The sequence below is a fragment of the Schistocerca piceifrons genome, chromosome 3, assembly GCF_021461385.2.
Source record: "Schistocerca piceifrons isolate TAMUIC-IGC-003096 chromosome 3, iqSchPice1.1, whole genome shotgun sequence".
NCBI lineage: Eukaryota > Metazoa > Arthropoda > Insecta > Orthoptera > Acrididae > Schistocerca > Schistocerca piceifrons.
In genome coordinates, this window is record NC_060140.1 from 806,873,536 (window position 1) to 806,897,666 (window position 24,131).

Here is a 24,131-nt window from a genome sequence, read left to right on the forward strand (position 1 = left end):
AATGCACATTTGTTTTGGGCTAGTGGCGCGCATGTATGTGCCTTACCCATCCACCCCCACGACGTTTTATTCTAACCCGACCTACTCCGTTGCTTTCAAACCCTTTGTTCGGGATGTCTTCCTGCTATTAAACTAGCGCGTTGAACGCGCAGTTGTCCATGATGTGTCTTGAGTGATGTTGTGCGAGGGGCTGAGAAAAGCATCGGTTAACTGTGTTTGTACACGCGTTGGCTAAAATGCCACACATCTACACTAATGAAGAATATACGGATATAGTTTATGTTTACGGCTCCTGCACCGGTTAACGGTGTTTGTACAGTCTTTGGCTAAAATGCCACACTTCTACATTAATGAAGAATGTACGGATATGTTTTATGTTTACGGCTTCTGCAATAGTAGTGTTCCTGCTGCTGTCGAAGAACCGGCCGGTGTGGCCGTGCGGTTAAAGGCGCTTCAGTCTGGAACCGCGTGACCGCTACGGTCGCAGGTTCGAATCCTGCCTCGGGCATGGATGTGTGTGATGTCCTTAGGTTAGTTAGGTTTAATTAGTTCTAAGTTCTAGGCGACTGATGACCTCAGAAGTTAAGTCGCATAGTGCTCAGAGCCATTTGAACCATTTTTTTGCTGTCGAAGAATACCGTCGGCTGTTTCCTGCACGTCGAGTTCCTGATCGAAGAGTGTTTGCCAGAGTTTTCATCACAGACATGAATGTGTTAAAAATATATATTTTCTAAGTGCTATTTTGAGAAAAACGAATACTATAATTTCTATTAACAATTGCACATGTGTACATTTGTAAACCTAACAATGTACTGAATAATATAGAAAATAAATTACAGTGTATAATAAATGTGTTCTGGCTCGGAAACCGTTCGGAATAGGGCACATCTCGATATGAAGCTTTTTACTTCAAGTGATCGTTCTTGTTACATTCCTGAATATTGACCATTGCTCACGGGACCCTTCTTATATGCTCTCCCGCTCTTTCCCAGTCTAAATGCAGCTGCGTTTTGACATAGACTCGTAAACCTCAGTAGCTACAAAGGTAATTAATTCCCGTGCCTACACTAAGCAGACATGAACAGACAGTATCTTAAAATTCAAATTTCCGTACCTTTAGAATGCCATTTGCTTCACACATATCAGAACTTCGTCTTCCAAAATGTCCGATCTCGTCTCGTGGCCTTCATATAGCAACCTGTTACTGTTAAGAAATCAGTCTGTAGCTTCTATATCTTTTGTGTGCCTCTTATGTTCAGCAGTCGATTTCCGTCCTGCATTTCTTGACATCCTGTACAATATACTACTATGTTTATTAACGGATGTATCGCAGATTCCTTTAGAAAATATTATCGATTTCCACCAACATTTATCCTTATACAAGTGATCGGTAACCTCTCGTTTCATTTATTAACAGTACTGAACTCGGACTAAGGTTAAATCCCAACAATTTAATCTTCACTTTTATTTTCAGCATGAAATCTAATAATTGTTTTTTCGTTCTATTACCTGAATAAGCGCAGCGTTATGTTAACTATATGCGCAACACATAAACTAATAGAAACTGTTGTATAGGTCCGCATCTTGCATTGTCAGATCTTTATCATGCGGACATTGCTTCCACTAGGAGCATCGAAACCTATAGATGTACTAATCGCTGTTCGTTAATCTTTGGATTAGTTTTAAAATGATTTGCCTAATTAATTACATTCATAAATATTCTACACACACACACACACACCCACACACACACATATATACATAATAATACAGAAAATAAATTATAATCTACAATAAATGTGTTCTACCTCGGAAACCATCCGGAATAGGGCACATCTCGATATGAAGTTTTTTTGCATATATATATATATATATATATATATATATATATATATATATATATATATATATGGTTTCCGAGGTAGAACACATTTATTGTAGATTATAATTTATTTTCTGTATTATTCAGTACATTGTCAGGTTTACAAATGTACACATGTGCAACTGTTAATAGAAATTACAGTAGCACTTAGAAAATACGTGCTTTTAACACATTCATGTCTGTGCTGAATATATATATATATAATGTCTTCAATTTCTGTTGTCAGGATGTGGCGTGAACTGTTTTAAAGAACCTAGATGCAGATATATTCTTTCCATGCGCAAAAAAAAAAAAGTGATACGGATTACCTGACGTGCGCATTCGTTCACAGTGACATAACTTCCAGCTCTCCGGATACCATCATTCCTAGTATTTGAACTTCACGGATGGTGCACATTAAAAGTACTATCACTGACCATACTATTCATTTTAGTTTCTCTTTGCGTTGTGTTATACCTAATATGACAAAATATAGTATTAATGGTCGGATTAGTTTGTTTTTGATCGAATATCTCTTTCTCAATAGCTTTTTGACCGCAGAAATTGCTGCATACAATCAGAACGGGACATTGCCAGCCGTATTGTTGACATCACTCGAACGTTCATTCGCTATCGTGATACACAGAATTTTCAAGTTCTGCCTCGTCGCGGTCTTCTGTAGCCATCAAATACCGGCTGATGACCTCTGCCTACGAACTATGGGTGGCAGGTACGCCAGGGAGAATGCAACAGAACTGCTGGCTTTCTTTCTGGAGGTAAGTGTGGGAGGGCTGTGCCGATCAGACAATACGCAGCCGTCTCAACAGTATCAGTTTAGCCTCCGGGCAACCATTACGGGTGTGCAGGGTGACTTGTGATAGTCGTACAAGAGCGTGGAGGAGGCTAGATTTCAATGCATCTCTCTGGCATTGAATGCAGCGCCATATCTGGATTGAGAATCATTCGCAGGCTCGTCTTGGTACGACACATTCGTCAGGCGATACTCTGTCCACACTGTATATTATTAGGTTGCTGGGTGGCATTAGAAGCAATTTCAGGCTATTTTCAGATGATGTAGTTACGTATGACTGAATGTTTTTGATAAAAATTGTAGTATATCAGACCAAATCTGGACAAAAGATAATCCTCTTTCCGAGATTGGGATCTAGCTCCGACATTAAACGAATATAAAATTCTGTATCTCATCAGACGTAAAAATTCAGTGACATTCCCCATACACTGTATCACTAGCGGACTCTGTAATGTCATACAATTACCAGCGATGTACAGTCCTTGTCAAGATGCGACGTGAAAAAAACCACACAGGCGCAGCAGGTGTTAAATCATATTTTAGACTTATATTTATTATTCGGATATTGAAAACTTCAGTTAATACGCCAAAGATGATTATAAAATACACGTGCTTAGCCTCTGTTGTTGTGTTAGAGACCCATAAGGAGTTTTGGAAATGTGAACATCAGAAGTTTACCGCTAACCATGTAGTCGTATACTAATAGATTTTCTTGTCTTTTCTTATGGACATTACCTGGCATTTATTCACCTTTAAAGAGGGCTAAAATTCAGTGCTCTGAATTTTCAATATACGAAATAATTTATCATGCAGGCGCAGTAGCACTGTTAAGGTTGTTCACTGACAGTACTGTCGTCTGCAGGACAGTACAGCATGGTCGCTGGGTTGCCGTAAGGAAACACAGAAAGTCTTGGACAATATTTCCAAGTAGCGTAATTATCGACAGCTCTTTAAATGTGAATAAATGTAAAATAATGCCTACATAAAAGAGAGGGAACCCGATAGTATCTTACTGCAAGACGTGGAGAACATATTGAGCACGTCATATCGGGTATGTACAGGGCTACTATAGATCGTTTTCAGTGTTCGGTATTTTTCAAAGTATTACATGTACAGTTATAACTGAATCGTGAATCTAACCGTAAAGTTACTGACAAGGGAACCTCCCCATCGCACCCCCCTCAGATTTAGTTTTAAGTTGGCACAGTGGATAGGCCTTGAGAAACTGAACACAGATCAATCGAGAAAACAGGAAGAAGTTGTGTGGAACTATGAAAAAAAAGCAAAATATACAAACTGAGTAGTCCATGCGCAAGATAAGCAACATCAAGTATATCCTTGGGTTAGTAGCGCCGTGGTCCCGTGGTTAGCGTGAGCAGCTGCTGAACGAAAGGTCCTAGGTTTAAGTTTAATTTTTTATTTTGAGACAATTATCAAAGTTCAGGTACTCACACATAATCAACTTCGCTCTCCAAAATTCCAGTTCATGTTCAGATTTGCTTGGACACAGGCAGGATTTGACGGTCTACACGCGGAAGAATTTGAAAACGTTAAAAACATATGTTTTGACAGAGCACAGGGAAAACTGTGCGACTGTGAAACTGTTGCATTTATTTGTTGCAGTTTATGTGACAAACTCTTATATTTTCATCACTTTTTTGAGAGTGATTATGACATCCACAAGAAAACCTAAATCGGGCAAGGTAGAAGAATCTTTTCACCCATTCGCCAAGTGTACAAGTTAGGTGGTCGACAACATATTCCTGTCATGTGACGCACATGCCGTCACCAGTGTCGTATAAAATATACCAGAGGTGTTTTCCTGTGGAGGAACTGGTTGACCTATGACCTTGCGATCAAATGTTTTCAGTTCCCATTGGAGACGCACGTCCTTTCGTCTACTAATCGCATGGTTTTGCGGTGCGGTCGCAAAATACGGACACTAAACTTATTATAGTGAACAGAGACGTCAATGAACGAACGGACAGATCATAACTTTGCGAAAATAAAGTAGGTAAAATTTTTCCTCATGGGAGGACTTGAACCGAGGACCTCTCGATCCGCAGCTGCTCACACTAACCACGAGACCACGGCGCAACTGAGCCCACAACGTATTTAATGTTGCATATCTTTCGCATGGACTACTCAGTTTGTATATTTTGCTTATTTTTTTCATAGTTCCACACAACTTATTCCTGTTTTCTCGATTGATCTGTGTTCAGTTTTTCAAGGCCTATCCACTGTGCCAACTTATAACTAAATCTGAGGGGGTGCGATGGGGAGGTTCCCTTGTGAGTTTGCATTCCACCCACCAGTTGAAGTTACGCCTTCAGTTCTGTATCACATTGCGCAAAGCACTTGAAGATGAACAGTTCGCCTCCAAGCTGATACTCAGCGACGAAGCACTTTTCCATTTATCTGGAAAGGTTAATCACCACAATTTCAGAGCGAGCGGCACTGAAAATCCTCATGAAATTTGTGGAGCATTAACGAGATTGTGCAAAGGTTAATCTTTTGTGTGCAGTCTCGCAGACGAAGCTGTATGGAGCATCTGTGTACCTCGCTACCTAAACGACGAGTTTCCGCGTCGTTGGGGTTGGGCGTAGTGGTGAAGATGAGATGGCTGTGTTGCCTTGGCCGCTCAGGTCGCCTGACCATACACCTTGTGACGTTTTCCTTTGGGCGTACTGCCAAGAACACTGGAACAGCTCAGAGAATACAAAAAGTTAGTTAGTTAGTTAATTGGTTAGTTTCATGTACCGTGGCTCATTTTGTTTGTAACGGGAAACAAACTGACGCTTTCCGCCGACCGACACTGGACCCTCCAGCCGGCCAGTATGGCCGAGCGGTTCTAGGCGCTACAGTCTGGAACCGCGAGACCGCTACGGTCGCAGGTTCGAATCCTGCCTCGGGCATGGATGTGTGTGATGTCCTTAGGTTAGTTAGGTTTAAGTAGTTCTAAGTTCTAGGGGACTGATGACCTCAGAAGTTAAGTGCCATAGTGCTCAGAGCCATTTGAACCATTTGAACTGTACCCTCCAGCTACACAATGCAGGAAACAAATTGAAAAATCTGCAGAAACACAAGAGAAAATGCACCTGTCACCTGTTAGGAGAGATACCCTGTGTATACATATGTGAATTAGTGAGTTGGTAATTTCTCCCCACCATCTTCTACACGTTATAGTAATATAAATTCTTCTACAGACTAGCAGGCGTTGTCAAGAAGAAACTTTTTCAGTTTGTTTTGAAATTTTAGCTTGCTGTCTGTCAGACATTTTATTTCTCTGGGTAAGTGATCAAAAATTTTAGTTGCAGCATTGTGTATCCCTTTTTGTGTTAAATGTAATATTCACGTGCAGTAATGTATGTCATTTTTCCTTCTGGTATCCTACTTAAGTACCTCAATCATTGACTGGATTTTGCTACAAAAGGCGTCGAACGAACTTGACTACTGCCTGGACGTGTGACGTGTGACCAGAGGGGCAATCATAGAACAATGGTAGAATGAAAAATGCTAACTTGGAGAATCTACCGTTCTATTAATGCATCAGTCATATTTGCTCACGTAATACTTCCGGAAGTGTTGAACTTTGAAAACTAATAGTCATTTATAGTAGCCTCGTATTTAGGGATAATACTAAAAAGCGATACCAAATGAAATAACCGAGTAGAATTAGTATTAGGGCAGATGAATGGATGACTTATACTTGCAGAAATGGTTTTGGAAACCGTAGTGCATCCGAAAAAGAAATAGCATACAAAATATTAGTGTTATTAGTTCTAGAATGTTGTTCCAGTTTTTGGAGTCCTTATCAACTAGGCATAACACTAGGCATCAAGGGAATTCACAGACACCTTTCTAGGATCTTAACCGGCCATTATAGTCCATGCGCTGGCGGGGTAGCCACGCGGTCGCGCAGCTCCCCCCGACGGATATTCGATTCCTCCCTCGGGCATGGGTGTGTTCGTTGTCCTTAGCGTAAGTTAGTTTAAGTTAGATTAAGTGCTGTGTAAGCTTTGGGACCGATGACCTCAGCAGTTTGGTCCCACAGCAACTCACCACAAATTTCCAAAAGCTTGGAAGAAAGACCACGTCGTTCCCTAGGAACACTGTTGAGCGTATTTAGAGAATCCAGTTCGGAGAAGAAAACACGACCATTATGCTGTCCCATCGTAAATATCGTGTCAGGCTTATGAGAATGAGATAAGAGACGTTATGGCGCGGACAAAGGCACGCAGCCAGTCAATTTTCCCTCACTCAATAAGCGAATGGAATAAGACAGTCACTAATATTAGTACGAAGTACCCTCCGTCACGCACTGCAGAATTGGTTGCTCAGTGTGTATTTAGATGTACGAGGGTCACTCCAAAAGAAATGCACACAATTTTTTTAAAAATCCATCTTTAATTCTGCATGTCTGAAAGTTTTAGTGTGTAGATACCTCCTTTAGGAACAATATTTTCATTCCTCCACATAATTTCCATCCGTCTCAACTGCATTACGCCATCTTGGAACCAGCGCCTGTACACCCGCACGGCAAAATTCTGGACCAACGTGTTGGAGCCACTTTTGGCAGCGTGCGCAAGGGAGTCATCATCTTCAAACCTTGTTCCACGAAGAGAGTCTTTCAGTTTCCCAAAGAGATGATAGTCACATGGAGCCAGGTCAGGACGGTAAGGCGGGTGTTTCAGTGTTGTCCATCCGAGTTTTGTGATCGCTTCCATGGTTTTTTGACTGACATGTGGCCGTGCATTGTGGTGCAACAGCAAAACATCCTGCTTTTGCCGATTTGGTCGAACACGACTCAGTCGAGCTTGAAGTTTCTTCAGTGTCGTCACATATGCATCAGAATTTATGGTGGTTCCACTTGGCATGGTGTCCACAAGCAAGAGTCCTTCGGAATCGAAAAACACCGTAGCTGTAACTTTTTCAGCAGGTGGTCTGGTTTTGAATTTTTTTTTTTCTTGGGTGAATTTGCATGATGCCACTCCATTGGTTGCCTCTTCGTCCCTGGTGAAAAATGATGGAGCCATGTTTCATCACCTGTCACAATTCTTCCAAGAAATTCATCTCCACCATTCTCGTACTGTTCTAAAAGTTCGCTGCATACCGTTTTTCTTGTTTCTTTGTGAGCCACTGTCAACATCCTGGGAACCCACCTGGCACAAACCTTTTCTAACGCCAACACTTTCAGTATTCTGCAAACACTTCCTTCCCCTATCCCAACGTAGTGTGACAATTCGTTCACTGTGATGCGTCTGTCAGCAGTCACCAATTCGTTAACTCTCTGCACATTGTCTGGAGTGTGTGCAGTACGAGGACTGCCGCTGCGATGACAATCCTCAATATTGCCGTGCCCGCTTTCATCACGTAACCTGCTTGCCCACCGACTAACTGTACTGCGATCGACAGCAGCATCTCCATACACCTTTTTCAACCTCTTGTGGATGTTTCCCACTGTCTCATTTTCACAGCACAGGAATTCTATGACAGCACGTTGCTTCTGACGAACGTCAAGTGTAGCAGCCATTTTGAAGACATACTGTGATGGCGCCACTCATTGGAACAGGTTGAACTAACAAGGAGACGGCACGACCGTGGGTCGGGGATTTGTCCGAAATTTTGTGTGATAAAAGAGGACCCCTAACACCTCACGTGGTTAAAATATTAGGACGCACTACCCGGAAAATCCCGGGAAAAATCGATCCAAAGTTTCTTAGGTGCCTTATGAGTATAAAATGTTAGTCCATTGCCGAGCCGCCGTCTGGCGTAGATGTTTAGGCCTCGGAGTCTTACGCCAGAGGTCTCGGGTGCGATTCCTTCTCTGGCACTTTTTCATCTCTTTCATTTTCTTTTGTTATTCCACCAATTATTCAGAAAGTTTTGCAAACCTACATTATCTTTAACAAATTAGTTACATTTTGAATAAAAATTATTTTCTTTTTGTCCAACAACACAATTCATGGCGGTGGGTTTTCCATTTTTAATTGTAAATTGTATGAGGGGAAACATTGGGTGTTTAATCAAAATAACAAACTCGATTGGGAAACATTTAGTTTTTATACATATAATAGTTATAAACAAGAATCGCAGTGGTAATTATCGTAAAAATAAACAAAGCTATAATTTTTGCGACATCTTGCGCAAAATATAAAGGCGGATATTTTTCAATCACAGGGCGTTTGCAATAAATCTTTACAAAAACTTGCCCCATTAACATTTACGAAAATGTTTTGAGTTTCTGATAATTTTGAGGCAAACCAGGCATATTGAATCATGTCTCGGAATATTGGTGACGATAATTGACGGTGAATTATATCTTCCCGGGAATTAATTTCACGAATCTTCTGTAACAATGCGCTGCAATTTTGCAAGCAACAGAAGAAAAAAAAGTGCCGCAGGAGGAATCGAACCCAAGACCTCTGGCGTAAGGGTCCGAGCGCTAACCATTTTATTTTCTTCACGCAGCCCTCTGACCGAACACGCTGATCTACTGTGCCGGCTAACCATGTAGGCCAGACGGCGGGTCGGCAATGGACTGACATTTTATACTCATAAGGCACCGAAGAAACTTTGGATCGATTATTCCCGGGATTTTCCGAGTAGTGCGTCCTAATATTTTAACCATACAAAATTTCGGACAAATCCCCGACCCCACGGTCGTGCCGTCTCCTTGTAAGTTTGAAAACAAGCGGGAGGGATGTATCTACACACTGTAAAACTTTCATACATGCAGAATGAAAACTGTATTTTTACAAAAATAGTATGCATTTCTTTTGGAGTGACCCTCGTATGCAGTAAGCGGTAGATGCTCGGTGTGCTGACAGAAGGAAGCCATTCCCCTCACACTGACTCACCGAGCCGTGTAGATTTGGCCGGGACAAGTTTGTAACGGGAATAAGTAATCAGGGCGGAGCGCCCTCCGTGTGGGGGAATCCATTTCCAGGCGCCCCGCGCCGGCGGAAGGTAAACAAACCCGACAGTCGCGACCTCAGTGGCTGGCGGCGCGGAGCGAAGCGCTCCTGTTGCCGCGGAGCGCCAAGTTGCTCTGCAGAGAGGGCTAGGGGGTGGGGGGTGGGGGGGGGGGGGACTCGGGCCAGCAGTGGCGCGGGGCTTATTGAAGGCGCAGCCGGCCAGATTGGTTTCTGAGCCCAGATAACTTTTAATGCTGCTGCCGATGTAAAAGAAGGGGGCGGCGGCGTGCGGGAGCGGGCGCGAGTGAAAGTTAATGGGTTATCTGTCAGGGCGCCGGACAAGGGGTTTAATAAATTGCGGGGAAAATGAGGTTAGGGGCGGACGCTGACAGGCACTGAGAAAGGAGCGCCCGGGGGCTGCTCGGCCGCCAATTTGGGGGAGGAATCTGCGGTGGAGCGTAGCGGGGGTGGGTGGCGACCGGCAGAACCCTCCGTCTGGCCGCGCCCTCTGCGTCAAGGTCCCCCGTGTCCAGACACAGTCGCAGACCGAGGCGCGAGAAAGCGTTCCGTACTCCACGTTGTTGTCGCACCGTTCCGTTTCTAACAACAAAGAGATATGCGAAATTAACTGCTCTTTGTAGTGTTTTAATGCGAAAGAGCCCATTTAGGACAGCGCAAACTGATTACAAGAGAAGCAGCCCAGCTCAGACGGCTAAAACCAAATAAATATGATTGGGATCACAGCTTGGTAATAAATTCAACTGCGAGGAGCACCCCGCAGAACTGCTGAAGCGCCGAAACAAATCTCTATTTGTAATGCGAATGTTGTCACACATGGGGAATATAAAAATGAAAAAGCTGACATACTATGCTTACTTTCCTTCCATTAAGTCATATGGAATTATTTGTTGGGGTAATCTATCAACGCAAGCTACGGTTTTCCGGTTACAAAAACATGTAATAAGAATTATTTGTCGTGTGAATCAAGAACGTCCAGCAGAGGCCTGTTTAGGTAACTTGCTGTATTAACTACTGCTTCCCAGTATGTTTATTCCTTAATGAAACTTACCATTAAAATTATCTCCCTTCCAAACCAACACCTCAGTTCATGGAATCAATATTAGAAATAAGAATAATCTTCATAAAGATTTAAACTCACTTGCTTTCGTCCATTATTCAGGAACACACATTTTCAATAACTTGCCAGCAGCCATAACAAATTTAACTACCAATAAAGTTCAGTTTAAGAGGAACCTAAAAGGTTTTTTGGTGGCCAACTCCTCCAACTCCATTGATGAATTTCTTAGTAGAAACAACTGAAGTGTGCTTGTCTTACTAATAGTATAAAATAATCGAATATTCGCACAATCTGTCTTCCGTACAAATTCAGTGCAGTAATACGATCATTGTAAATAAACATTCTAAAATGGTTTTTCTATTCAGCGTTTATTGCCTCATAAATGAAAATATGTTTTAAAATTTTTTGACTCGTTCCACATTTATGACGATCATTCCACTTAGCATCTCTGGAAGGTACATTAGCATTGTAAACATTTATTGTGTATTCTTATTCTTCTGACATGTTCTACATCCTCGAGGATCTCCTCGCTATGGATCAGTTGGAACGAAAAGTAAATCTAATCTAATCTAATCTTAAAACCCGGAGATGTTCAAATGGTTCAAATGCCTCTGAGCACTATGGGACTCAACCTCTGAGGTCATCAGTCCCCTAGAACTTAGACCTACTTAAACCTAACTAACCTAAGGGCAGCACACACATCCATGCCTGAGGCAGGATTCGAACCTGCGACCGTAGCGGTCTCGCAGTCCCAGACTGTAGCGCCTAGAACCGCACGCCCGGAGAAGTATTTGTTCTACCGCCTGTCAATGTCATTTAACTGTAAAACTCTACATTTGTGCACAACTGATGTTTGAAGATCAAATCGAAAAAGGAAAAAAAATACCCTGTAGCAATCAATTACTATTTGAACAAACAAAGCAATCAGCCACTTCTCATGTAGATTCATTTATGCAAAGACGCTCTTCCGATTGATATTCAGTTGAGGTTGGGTTTATATCTTCATCAACACAACATTTTTGTGGACTATATTTTGAACGCTTTGCGAAATTCTTAGCTATCACGTTTCTCGAGTTGTTTACGTTTATTTTGTAACTTGTAGCTCCTTGTTTTGCATTGAAAGCATAATACACACACTTCAAGTTTCACTGGTGCACGGATGCAGCGCAGCATTCGCCATGTGGCCGATTTACAAAGTGCTAGTTTACGTCGGAATTCTATGCAGAGAGCCGCTAAATTTAAAATAACTATCCTAAATTGCTTTGCCGAGCTACATTGTATTATATTTAAGTCCTTCCCCGCATTTTTTTTTATTTTATGGCTGATCTTAGAAAATACTGTAAGGAATTCCTTACACTTTTCACTAATAGACAGGTTAATTTATTGCAGCCAGGATGGACAGGTGCTCTGGTCATAATACACACACCACAAAAAGTTTTGCATCACCTCGGTTCTGAGAGTTCCGGAACCTGTACAGAAAATTGGAATAGAGATCAACATAAACATCAATTCCGCCCTATTTATTGCTCATGAAAACCACACATTGCATGCTGTACCACCATACAGCAAGACCTTCAGAGGTGGTGGTCCACATTGCTTTACACACCGGTAGCTCTAATACCCAGTGGCACTTCCTCTTGCACTGATGCATGCCTGTATTCGTCTTGGCATATTATCCACAAGATCATCAAGGCACTGTTGGTCCAGATTGTCCCACTCCTCAACGGTGATTCGGCATAGATCCTTCAGAGTGGTTGGTCGGTCACGTCGTCCATAAACAGCCCTTTTCAATCTATTCGATGCATGTTCGATAGGGTAGATGTCTGGAGAACATGCTAGCCACCCTAGTCGAGCGATGTCGTTATCCTGTAGGAAGTCATCACAAGATGTGCACGATGGGGCGAATTGTCGCCCATGAGGACTAATGCCTCGCTAATATGCTGCCGATATGGTTGCACTACTGGTCGGACGATGGCATTCATGTATCGTACAGCCGTTACGGCGCCTTCCATGACCCACCAGCGGCGTACGTCGGCCCCACATAATGCCACCCCAAAACAGCAGGGAACCTCCACCTTGCTGCAATCGCTGGACAGGCCCTCAGCATGACCGGGTTGTCTCCAAACACGCCTCCGACGATTGTCTGGTTGAAGGCATATGCGACACTCATCGGCGAAGAGCGGTCCGTCTGTCATGTTGTTGGGCCCACCTGTATCGCGCTGCATAGTGTCGTGGTTGCAAAGATGGACCTTGCGCATCATGCAGCCTATAGCGCACAGTTTGAGTCGTAACACGACGTCCTGTTGCTGCACGAAAAGCATTATTCAACATGGTGACGTTGCTGTCAGGGTTCCTCCGAGCCATAATCCGTAGGTAGCGGTCATCCACTGCAGTAGTAGCCCTTGGGCGGCACGAGCGAGGCATGTCATCGACAGTTCCTGTATCTCCTTCATGTCCGAATAACATCGCTTTGGTTCACTCCGAGAGGACTGGGCACTTCCCTTGTTGAGAGCCCTTCCTGGCACAAAGTAAAAATGCGGACGCGATCGAACAGCGGTGTTGACCGTCTAGGCATGGTTGAACTACAGACAGCCGGCCGGTGTGGCCAAGCGGTTCTGGGCGCTTCAGTCTGGAACCGCGCGACCTCTACGGTCGCAGGTTCGAATCCTGCCTCGGGCATGGATGTTTGTGATGTCCTTAGGTTAGTTAGGTTTAAGTAGTACTAAGTTCTAGGGGACTGATGACCTCAGATGTTAAGTCCCATAGTGCTCAGAGCCATTTGAACCATTTTGAACTACAGACAACACGAGCCGTGTACCTCCTTCCTAGTGGAATGACTGGAACTGATCGGCTGTCGGCCCCCTTCCATCTAAAAAACCCTGCTTATGCATGGTTGTATACATATTTGAGCAGGATTAGTGACATCTCTGAACAGTCAAAGGGACGTTTATATTCCTTTTCCCTGCTTCATTAACTGCATGTATATATTTTCTCCTTTCGTCAATTAAGTTCAATATATCTTCTGTTAGCCAAGGATTTCTACTAGCCCTCGTCTTTTTACCTATTTGAACCTCTGCTGCCTTCACTATTTCATCTCTCAAAGCTACCCATTCTTCTTCTACTGTATTTCTTTCCCCCATTCTCGTCAGTCGTTCCCTAAGGCTGAAACTCTCTGCGACCTCTGGTACTTTCAGTTTATCCAAGTCGTATCTCCTTAAATTCCCACCTTTTGCAGCTTCTTCAGTTTTAATCTACAGTTCATAACCAATAGAGCCGGCCGGGGTGGCCGAGCGCTTCTAGGCGCTACAGTCTGGAACCGCGCGACCGCTACGGTCGCAGATTCGAATCCTGTCTCGGGCATGGATGTGTCTGATGTCCTTGGGTTAGTTAGGTTTAAGTAGTTTTAAGTTCTATTGGACTGATGACATCAAAAGTTAAGTCCCATAGTGCTCAAAAGTCATCATAACCAATAGATTATGGTCAGAGTCCACATCTGCCCCTGGAAATGTCTTACAATTTAAAACCTGGTTCCAAAATCTCTGTCTTACGATTATATAATCTATCTGAAGCCTTCCAGTGTCTGACAGCCTCTTCCACGTATACAACCTTCTTTCATGATTCTTAAACCAAGTGTTAGCTGTGATTAAGTTATTCTGTGTGCAAAATTCTATCAGGTGGCTTCCTCTTTCATTCCATACCCCCATTCCATATTCACCTACTACTTTTCCTTGTCTTCCTTTTCCTACTATCGAATTACAGTCACCCATGACTATCAAATTTTCGTCTCCCTTCACTATCTGAATAATTTCTTTTATCTCATCATACATTTCTTCAATCTCTACGTCATCTGCGGAGATAGTTCGCATATAAACTTGTTACTGCTATGGTAGGCGTGGGCTTCGTGTCTATCTTGGCTACAATAATGCGTTCAGCATGGTGTTTGTAGTAGCTTACCCTATTTTTTATTCATTATTAGACCTACTCCTGCATTACCCCTATTTAATTTTGTATTTATAACCCTGTATTCGCCTGACCGGAAGTCTCGTTCCTCCTGCCTCCGAACTTCACTAATTCCCACTGTCTCTAACTTTAACCTATCCATTTCCCCTTTAAATTTTCTAACCTACATCCTCAATTATAGGAGCTGACATTCCACGCTCCCATCCATAGAATGCCAGTTTAGTTTCTCCTGATAACGTTTTCCTGAGTAGTCCCCGCCCAGAGATCCGAATGGGGGACTATTTTGCCTCCGGAGTATTTTACGCAAGAGAACGATATCATCATTTAACCATACAGTAAAGTTGCATGGTCTCGGGAAGAACTACGGCTGTAGTTTCCCGTTGCTTTCAGCCGTTCGCAGTACCAGCAAAGCATGGCCGTTTTGGTTAATGTTACAAGGCCCGATCAGTCAATCATCCAGACCGTTGCCCCTGCAACTATTGAAAAGACGGTTGCCCCTCTTCAGGAACCACGCATTTGTCTGGCCTCTCAACATACCCCTCCGCTGTGGTTGCACCTATAGTACAGCTATGTGTATCGCTGAGGTACGCAAGCCTCGCCACGAACGACAAGGTCCATGGTTCATGGCCTGGGGGGGGGGGGGGCTAATCCTTATATACACACAAATTACAAATTATGGTCATTCATCGAAGTTGCTACATTTTTGAAGAACGTAACGCGGTCAAACTGAGCATCGTTCTGACCCCTCTCCCCCCCCCCCCTCTCTCTCTCTCACTCTCTCTCTCTCTCTCTTATGCACGCGCATGCGCGCGCACACACACACTCCACAGCGCAAGGCTCGATGGCATTCTTCGTCGGCAGTCCCCGGAGGCTACGAAGTTGGCGGCGAGGCGCAGGTGTGTGACAGCCGACACAGCCACAGCCAAGGCGCCGCGTGAATTTTCCTTGGACTGCGGTTGCGGCCGGCGCGACTGGAGGCATTAAACAGAGCGCGAGGCGGCATACTGATGGCGGCGCCCAACTTGGCACCCGCGTCACGAACGCTTCCGCTCCCGGACACATCGGCGCACTGCCTGTGTGTGTAGGGGGGGGGGGGGAGGGGGGGGCGCTGGTGCGAGCAGGTCGATCTAGATTCCTAGCCAGCTGTCGACTCCCTCGGACCAGGTGGGAAACTCTCTCATCCTATAAGTGCTTAAAAACACATAAGGAGTGGAAGGTTTTGTTCAACTTGTACAGAATCGAGACCGCAGTTGTAAGAGTTGAAAGGCTGTTGCTGAGTAGGGCAGCGTTGTAGCTAACCATCGATGATTTTTTTTCTGTACGTTAGCAGACAGTAAAGGAAACCACGGACAAATTTGCAACGGGGAATTAAAGTTCAGGGAGCACATTTAAAAACTTTGCCGATGACGTAATTCTGTCAGAGACGGCAAAGAACTTGGAAATGCAGTTGTATTGAGTGGATAGTGCCGTGAAGGAGAGACTATAATATGTTGTTGTTGTTGTGGTCTTCAGTCCTGAGACTGGTTTGATGCAGCTCTCTCAGTAAAGCTGCATGTCCTCGGGAAAAATTACGGCTGTAGTTTCCCCTTGCTTTCAGCCGTTCGCAGTACCAGCACAGCAAGGCCGTTTTGGTTAATGTTACAAGGCCAGATCAGTCAATCATCCAGACTGTTGCCCCTGCAACTACTGAAAAGGCTGCTGCCCCTCTTCAGGAACCACATGTTTGTCTGGCCTCTCAACAGATACCCCTCCGTTGTGGTTGCACCTACGGTACGGCCATCTCTATCGCTGAGGCACGCAAGCCTCCCCACCAACGGCAAGGTCCATGGTTCATGGGGGGGACTATAATATGAATCCCAACAAAAGTAAAACAAGTGTAATGGAATGTTGTCGATTTAGATTCAGTGGTACGGATAGAATTAGATTAGGAAACGAGGCACGAAAAGTACTACAAGAGTTTACTATATCGGCATCAAAATAACTGATGACCGAAGTAAACGACATATAAAAGGCAGTCTGGCAGACTAGGAAAATAATTTCTGAAAAAGAGAAGTTTCGTAACATCGAATATACACTAATAGCCATTAAAATTGCTACACCCAGAAGAAATGCAGAGGATAAACGGGTATTCATTGGACAAATATATTATACTAGAACTGACATGTGATTACATTTTCACGCAATTTGGGTGCATAGATCCTGAGAAATCAGTACCCAGAACAACCATCTCTGGCCGTAATAACGGCCTTGATACGCCTGGGCATTGAGTCAAACAGAGCTGGGATGGGGTGAACAGGTACAGCTGCCCATGCAGCTTCAACACTATACCACAGTTCATCAAGAGTAGTGACTGGCGTATTGTGACGAGCCAGTTGCTCGGCCACCACTGACCAGACGTTTTCAATTGGTGAGAGACCTGGAGAATGGTCCGGCCAGGGCAGCAGTCGAACATTTTCTGTATCCAGAAAGGCCCGTACAGGACCTGCACCATTCGGTCGTGCATTATCCTGCTGAAATGTAGTGTTTCGCAGGGATCGAATGAAGGGTAGAGCCACGGGTCGTAACACATCTAAAATGTAACGTCCACTGTTGAAAGTGCCATCAATGCGAACAAGAGGTGACCGAGACGTGTAACCAGTGGAACCCCATACCATCACGCCGGGTGATACGCCAGTATGGCGATGACGAATACACGCTTCCAATGTGGGTTCAGCACGATGTCGCCAAACACGGGTGCAACCGTCTTGATGCTGTATACAGAACCTGCATTCACCCGAAAACAGACGTTTTGCCATTCGTGTACCCAGGTTCGTCGTTGAGTACACCACCGCAGGCGCTCCTATTTGTGATGCAGCGTCAAGAGTAACCGCAGCCATGGTCTCCGAGCTGATTGTCCATGCTGCTGCAAACGGCGTCGAACTGTTCGTGCAGATGGTTGTTGTCTTGCAAACGTCTCCATCTGTTGACTCAGGGATCGAGACGTGGCTGCACGATCCGTTACAGTCATGCGGTTAAGATGCCTGTCATCTCGACTGCTACGGTCGCAGGTTCGAATCCTGCCTCGGGCATGGATGTGTGTGATGTCCTTAGGTTAGTTAGGTTTAAGTAGTTATAAGTTCTAGGGGACTGATGACCACAGTAGTTAAGTCCCATAGTGCTCAAAGCCATTTGAACCATCTCGACTGCTAGTGATACGAGGCCGTTGGGATCCAGCACTGCGTTCCGTATTACCCTCCTGAACCCACCGATTCCATATTCTGCTAACAGTCATTGGATCTCGACCAACACGAGCAGCACTGTCGCGATACGATAAACCGCGATCGCGATAGGTTACAGTCCGACCTTTATCAAAGTCGGAAACGTGATGGTACGCATTTCTCCTCCTTACTCGAGGCATCACAACAACGTTTCACCAGTCAACGCCGGTCAACTGCTGTTTGTGGATGAGAAATCGGTTGGAAACTTTCCTCGTGTCATTGAATCGCATTTAGAAGAAATAAAATTATGATAAATGTAAAGGAAAATATGAGATCGGTTGATAGGGCACATCCAGGGTTATCTGGATGTCGTCAGTAGAGTAAGGGAGGGAAGAGTGAGTTGTCAACGGAACCCGAGAGTCACGCCCTGCCTGTATTCCTGCCAACCAAATATGAAACAGGTTCATGCGATGTGGAGTGCATCGGAACAGGTGAGGCGTGTTCAACCTAAGAAATTCCTCATCTTTTGTCATTCGCTAAGTGTACTTCAGGGCAGCCAGGGCATGAACCTCTGTAGAAAACCCATTGAAGTTCATCTAGAACACGCTCCTTCACCTACAACATCTAGACAAAGTCATGTTGGGATTCGGAGCACGAAATTAGTTGATGCTGCAGTCAATGAGGCTTGTACAGTAGACTATGTATTGTGACACAGGGTGAGTCCACCTACATTTACTGTTCTCATTGAGGCCAAGCATCATGCACCATGTGGAGGGTAGATGACTGGAACTGAATTACAATAAGGTGCAGTAAGGAAAGCTACTACCCAGCAGTGTAGTAGCTGATCCTAGCCGCAGAGATCAGATGGAGGACTGTAATTGGCCTCCACGTTGTAAATTGTCCCGTGACGCATAGATTTCTTCTGCTGTGACAGGATGTCACCAGTTTGCGGCGGTTGTGACATACGCCTATTTGTACGCGGCCTATTGACAGAGCGCGCCAAGTTTCCTACTGAAAGGGCAGCGTATGGCCTTTATTTGGATATGCAGTCTGTTTTGAGCGATGACACTTAAGCGGTAAAGTACTTAATCAAATTCTGTTTGACTACCCAGCTCTTAGGCCAAGTCTTGGAAAGGATTACTTGGTTAATTACTTTGGTTCTGACAGCCAGCCATTATAAATTCCCACTTTCGACTTTTTTATACCATTAGCATTCTTGTGGAGTGAACCTTTTTGCTGACTTTCGTTGTTTACTTATTAATAATTATTATATTACTAGTGTTATAACTGTATTTCGCCTATTTATTTTGCTGTGAAAGTTCTCCAATATACTCAAAATTATTTGTGTGCAAGCGCTGATAACCATACTGCCCTGAATTGCTAAAATACTTTTATAATAATGTCCATTCCCCCCCCCCCCCTCCCCCCACCTGAACCATGAACCTTCCCGTCGGTTGGGTGGCTTACGCGCCTCGTCGGTACGGATTGCCCTGCAGTAACTTTGAGGATTGCCAATGACATTGTAATTCTATCAGAGGCCGCAAAAGACTTGGAAGAGCAGTTGAACGGAACGGACAGAATCTTGAAAGGAGAATATACGATGATCACCAACAAAACCAAAACAAGAACAATGGAACGTAGTAGAATTAAATCAGATGATGCTGAGGGAATTAGATTACGGAACCGGACTCTGAAAGTAGTAGATTAGTTTCGCTATTTGTGCAGGAAAGTAACTGATGATGGCCGAAGCAGAGAGGATATAAAATGTAGACAGGCAATGGCGAGGAAAGCGTTTCAGAAGAAGAGAAATTTGTTAACATCGAGTATAGATTCAAGTGTCAGCAACATGGACGATAAACAGTTTGGACAAAAAAATAATAGAAACTTTCCAAATGTGGTGCTACAGAAGAATGTTGAAGATTAGATGGGTAGATCACGTAACTAATGGTGAGGTACTGGACAGAATTGGGGTCGTGTGACTAGGGCCTCCCGTCGGGTAGACCTTTCGCCGGGTGCAAGTCTTTCGATTTGACGCCACTTCGGCGACTTGCGCGTCGATGGGGATGAAATGATGATGATTAGGACAACACAACACCGAGTCCCGGAGCGGAGAAAATCTCCGACCCAGCCGGGAATCGAACCCGGGCCCTTAGGATTGACATTCTGTCGCGCTGACCACTCAGCTACCGGGAGGCGGACAGAATTGGGGTGACAAAATATTTGTGACATAGCTTGACCCAATGAAGGGATCGGTTGATAGGAGACACTCTGAGACATAAAAGGATTACAAATATAGTACTGAAAGGAAGCACGGGGAATAAAAATCGTAGAGGGAGTACAGTTAGAGGGTTCAGAATGATGTAGGTTGCAGTAGTTATTCGAAGATGAAGAGGCTCGCATAGGATAGGGTAGCATGGAGAGCTGCATCAAACCAGTCTTCGGACTGAAGACCATAACAACAACAACAACGTACAGTGTTGAAATCTCCTTTCGGACGGGTGATAAGTAAGGCTTCTCTGCCTGACGACCCTTCGTTTGGTTGTGCAGGTGCAAGGAGCCAAACAAGTACGACGTGGCGAACCTGCCGCCGACGGCGGTGATCATCTGCTTCCACAACGAGGCGTGGTCGGTGCTGCTGCGCACCGTACACTCTGTGCTCGACAGGTCGCCGGAGCACCTCATCAAGGAGATCATCCTGGTCGACGACTTCTCCGACATGCGTGAGTACAATGCCACCTAATGCGTGCTGCGCGCTTGCCAAATGGAGGGGACCGGAACAAGCGCTGCCGAGTCATTGACTGTTTCGAGCAATCTGTACAAAGGCATTGCGGCTGTAATCAGTGATTTTCATAGGATGCAACGAAACGGAGTTGTGCCACACGCGAGCAGCCTGCTATAAATTCCCACCGTCAGTCGTAATGAACAACCTGAGCAATATTTTGCTGCTTACAGTCGTTGCATACAAGGACTACATATGAAATAAGTAAAGTTTTCAAAGGCTGATGACGGTCGCTCCTGAATCTACATCTACATCAATATTTGCTTGATAGGTTCCCGGGAATTACACCGGATAATATTGTAGAAACCGCACAATATTTCAGCGAGACAACTGCCCGCCATCTTCAGGAGCTACTGTAGCAGTTGTCTCGCTGAAATATTGTTCGGTTTCTACAATATTATCCGGCGTAATTCCCGGGAACCTATAAAGCAGATGCAGCGCCGGGAAAGCCTCAAACAGTACATCAGTATTACTTCCGCCATTGTACAGTGCGAGGTGTAGCGTACATCATACCAATATCAGCAATTTTCTTTCGTATTGCAATTCGTGTAATGAGCTAGTGAAAAATGAATGTGTGACGACCTATGTACACGTCTTATTCTCTCGTCTACCTTCATGCGGATGCTGTAGTATACAGAGAAGTTGCAGCATTAGAAAATTTTAGCGAAATGCAGGAAGATCTGCAGTGGATAGGCACTTGGTGCAGGGAGTGGCAACTGACCCTTAACATAGACAAATGTAATGTATTGCGAATACATAGAAAAAAGAATCCTTTATTGTATGATTATATAATAGCGGAACAAACACTGGTAGCAGTTACTTCTGTAAAATATCTGGAAGTATGCGTGCGGAACGATTTGAAGTGGAATGATCATATAAAATTAATTGTTGGTAAGGCGGGTACCAGGTTGAGATTCATTGGGAGAGTCCTTAGAAAATGTAGTCCATCAACAAAGGTGGCGGCTTACGAAACACTCGTTCGACCTATACTTGAGTACTGCTCATCAGTGTGGCATCCGTACCAGATCGGGTAGACGGAAGAGATAGAGAAGATCCAAAGAAGAGCGGCGCGTTTCGTCACAGGGTTATTTGGTAACCGTGATAGCGTTACGGAGATGTTTAGCAAACTCAAGTGGCAGACTCTGCAAGAGAGTCGCTCTGCATCGCGGTGTAGCTTGCTCGCCAGGTTTCGAAAGGGTGCGTTTCTGGATGAGGTATCGAATATATTGCTTCCCCCTACTTATACCTCCCGAGGAGATCACGAATGTAAAATTAGAGAGATTCGAGCGCGCACGGAGGCTTTCAGACAGTCGTTCTTCCCGCGAACCATACGTGACTGGAACAGAAAAGGGAGGTAATGGTAGTGGCACGTAAAGTGCACTCCGCCACACACAGTTGGGTGACTTGCGGAGTATAAATGTAGATGTAGATGAGCCGGCCAGAGTAACCGAGCGGTTCTAGGCGCTACAGTCTGGAACGGCGCGACCGCTACGGTCGCAGGTTCGAATCCTGCCTCGGGCATGGATGTGTGTGATGTCCTTAGGTTAGTTAGGTTTAAGTAGTTCTAAGTTCTAGGGGACTGATGACCTCAGAAGTTAAGTCCCATAGCGCTCAGAGCCATTTGAACCATTTTTAACTTCATGATTCCAACGCGAGGTATACGTTGATGCCAACATAATGGTCACACGTATTCGGATGCAGGTCTTCTAAATTTTCCCAACAGAGTTCGGCGAGAACTGCGTCCTCTTCCTTCCAAAGATTCCCATTTAATTCTTCCCACCATTTCCGTTACACTTTCGTATCGCCTATACCAAACTGTTACTATTCTAGGAGCGCGTATCTGACTTCTTTCAATATTCCTTCTCATGCCGAATTGAATAGTATACTAAAGTGATCGTACTCTAGCCTATTCTATGCGATTTCCTTTACAGATGCAACGCACTTTCCCGGAATCCTGTCAGCAAATCTAAGTTCCCCATTCATCTTACCTAACGCAAATTTTACGTGTTCGTTCAGTGCCATATCCCTGCTTAGTATTACCTTTAAATATAATGGTGTGAAAAATTTAAGGACGAAATTAGCTTTCCGGTAATGTCACTTTGAAACTTCCCCTTTGAAAATTAATAATGACAGTGCTGGTAAAACTCTTACGTTATTTGATTTTCAAACAGCTGAGCAAAACTGAACATACTCAGACAGTTCTCTCTTTACTTATTCTGATCATCACTAAACTAACACACAATACTTTTTAGCGCAACGAAATCTGACTTTCAATAATCTCTACAAAAGAATGGCCCTGACTAACAATAACCTATACCTTTCATGAATCACTTACCTCACAAAAATCTTCGTTACTCGATCTACTGCAATACAGCGAGCGCCAATGCTGAAAGCTAAATAAAACATTCTAAATACTGAAGGCACTAACTACTGATAGGCATAGTTAGCAAATGAAAGATTTTGATAGAGAACAAACAATGTATTTACCTTAATAGCGTTCAAAAGTCATTATATATATATATCAGTTCATTACATCCATCTTTACAAATTTCCTTTTCTGACGGACACACGTCTAGATCGTCCGCTCATAGTAATCTCTCAAAACTCTGGCAATTCTCCCCCCACATCCACCACTGCTGGCGGCTCACCTCCAACTGCCCAACGCTACACAAGCGAATATGCCAACAACGAGTCCAACCAGCCACAGATTACACACAGCGCAGTCAGCGATTTTCGTACAGAGCGCTGTGTGACGTTACCAACATAAAAACCTAAACAGCCTACTTACATAGCCTCCATGTTCCCCACAAAAAATTTTACAAATTGTTTTGGGCAGTGGCCAATATTTATTTGCTAAATTTTTTTTATATTAACGCTAATAAATATATCAAATGCACACTACTATTGATACACTGTTGGTCAAAAGCAAAAATTGTCTCCACAGTCCATAAAGTAGGCTGTTTAGGTTTTCATTTTGGTAATGCCACGTAGTGCTGTGTGTGAAAATCGCTGACTGCAGTCTGTGGCTGGTTGGACTTGTTGGAATGTTCGCTTGTGTAGCATTGGGCAGTTGGAGGTGAGCCGCCAGCAGTGGTGGATGTGGGGAGAGAGAGGTGCCTGAGTTTTGAGAGGTTACTATGAAAGCGGACGATCTGGCCGTGTGTCCGTCAGAAAGAGGCAATTTGTAAGACTGGATGTCATGAACTGATACATATACTATGACTTTTGAACGCTATTAAGGTAAATACATTGTTTGTTCTCTAACAAAATCTTTCTTTTGCTAACTATGCGTATCAGTAGTTGTTGCCTTCAGTAGTTTGAATCTTTTATTTAGCTGGCAGTAGTGGCGCTCGCTGTATTGCAGTTGTACGAGTAACGAAGATTTTTGTGGGGTAAGTGATTCTTGAAAGTTATAGGTTATTGTTAGTCAGGGCCATTCTTTTGTAGGGATTATCGAAAGTCAGATTGCGTTGCGCTAAAAATATTGTGCGTCAGTTTAGTGTTGATCAGAAAAAGGAAAGAGAGTAA

General features: G+C 44.1%; 1 protein-coding gene across 1 annotated transcript in view; it reads left to right on the forward strand.

Annotated features, from left to right (window-relative positions):
- The window catches only part of LOC124787991 (putative polypeptide N-acetylgalactosaminyltransferase 9), a 498,384-nt gene that overhangs the window by 362,512 nt on the left and 111,741 nt on the right, over positions 1-24,131 (forward strand). The window contains exon 5 of the mRNA XM_047255023.1: positions 20,372-20,544. Within this exon, the coding sequence (XP_047110979.1) occupies positions 20,372-20,544 (173 nt within the window). The remainder of the gene's footprint in view (positions 1-20,371; positions 20,545-24,131) is intronic.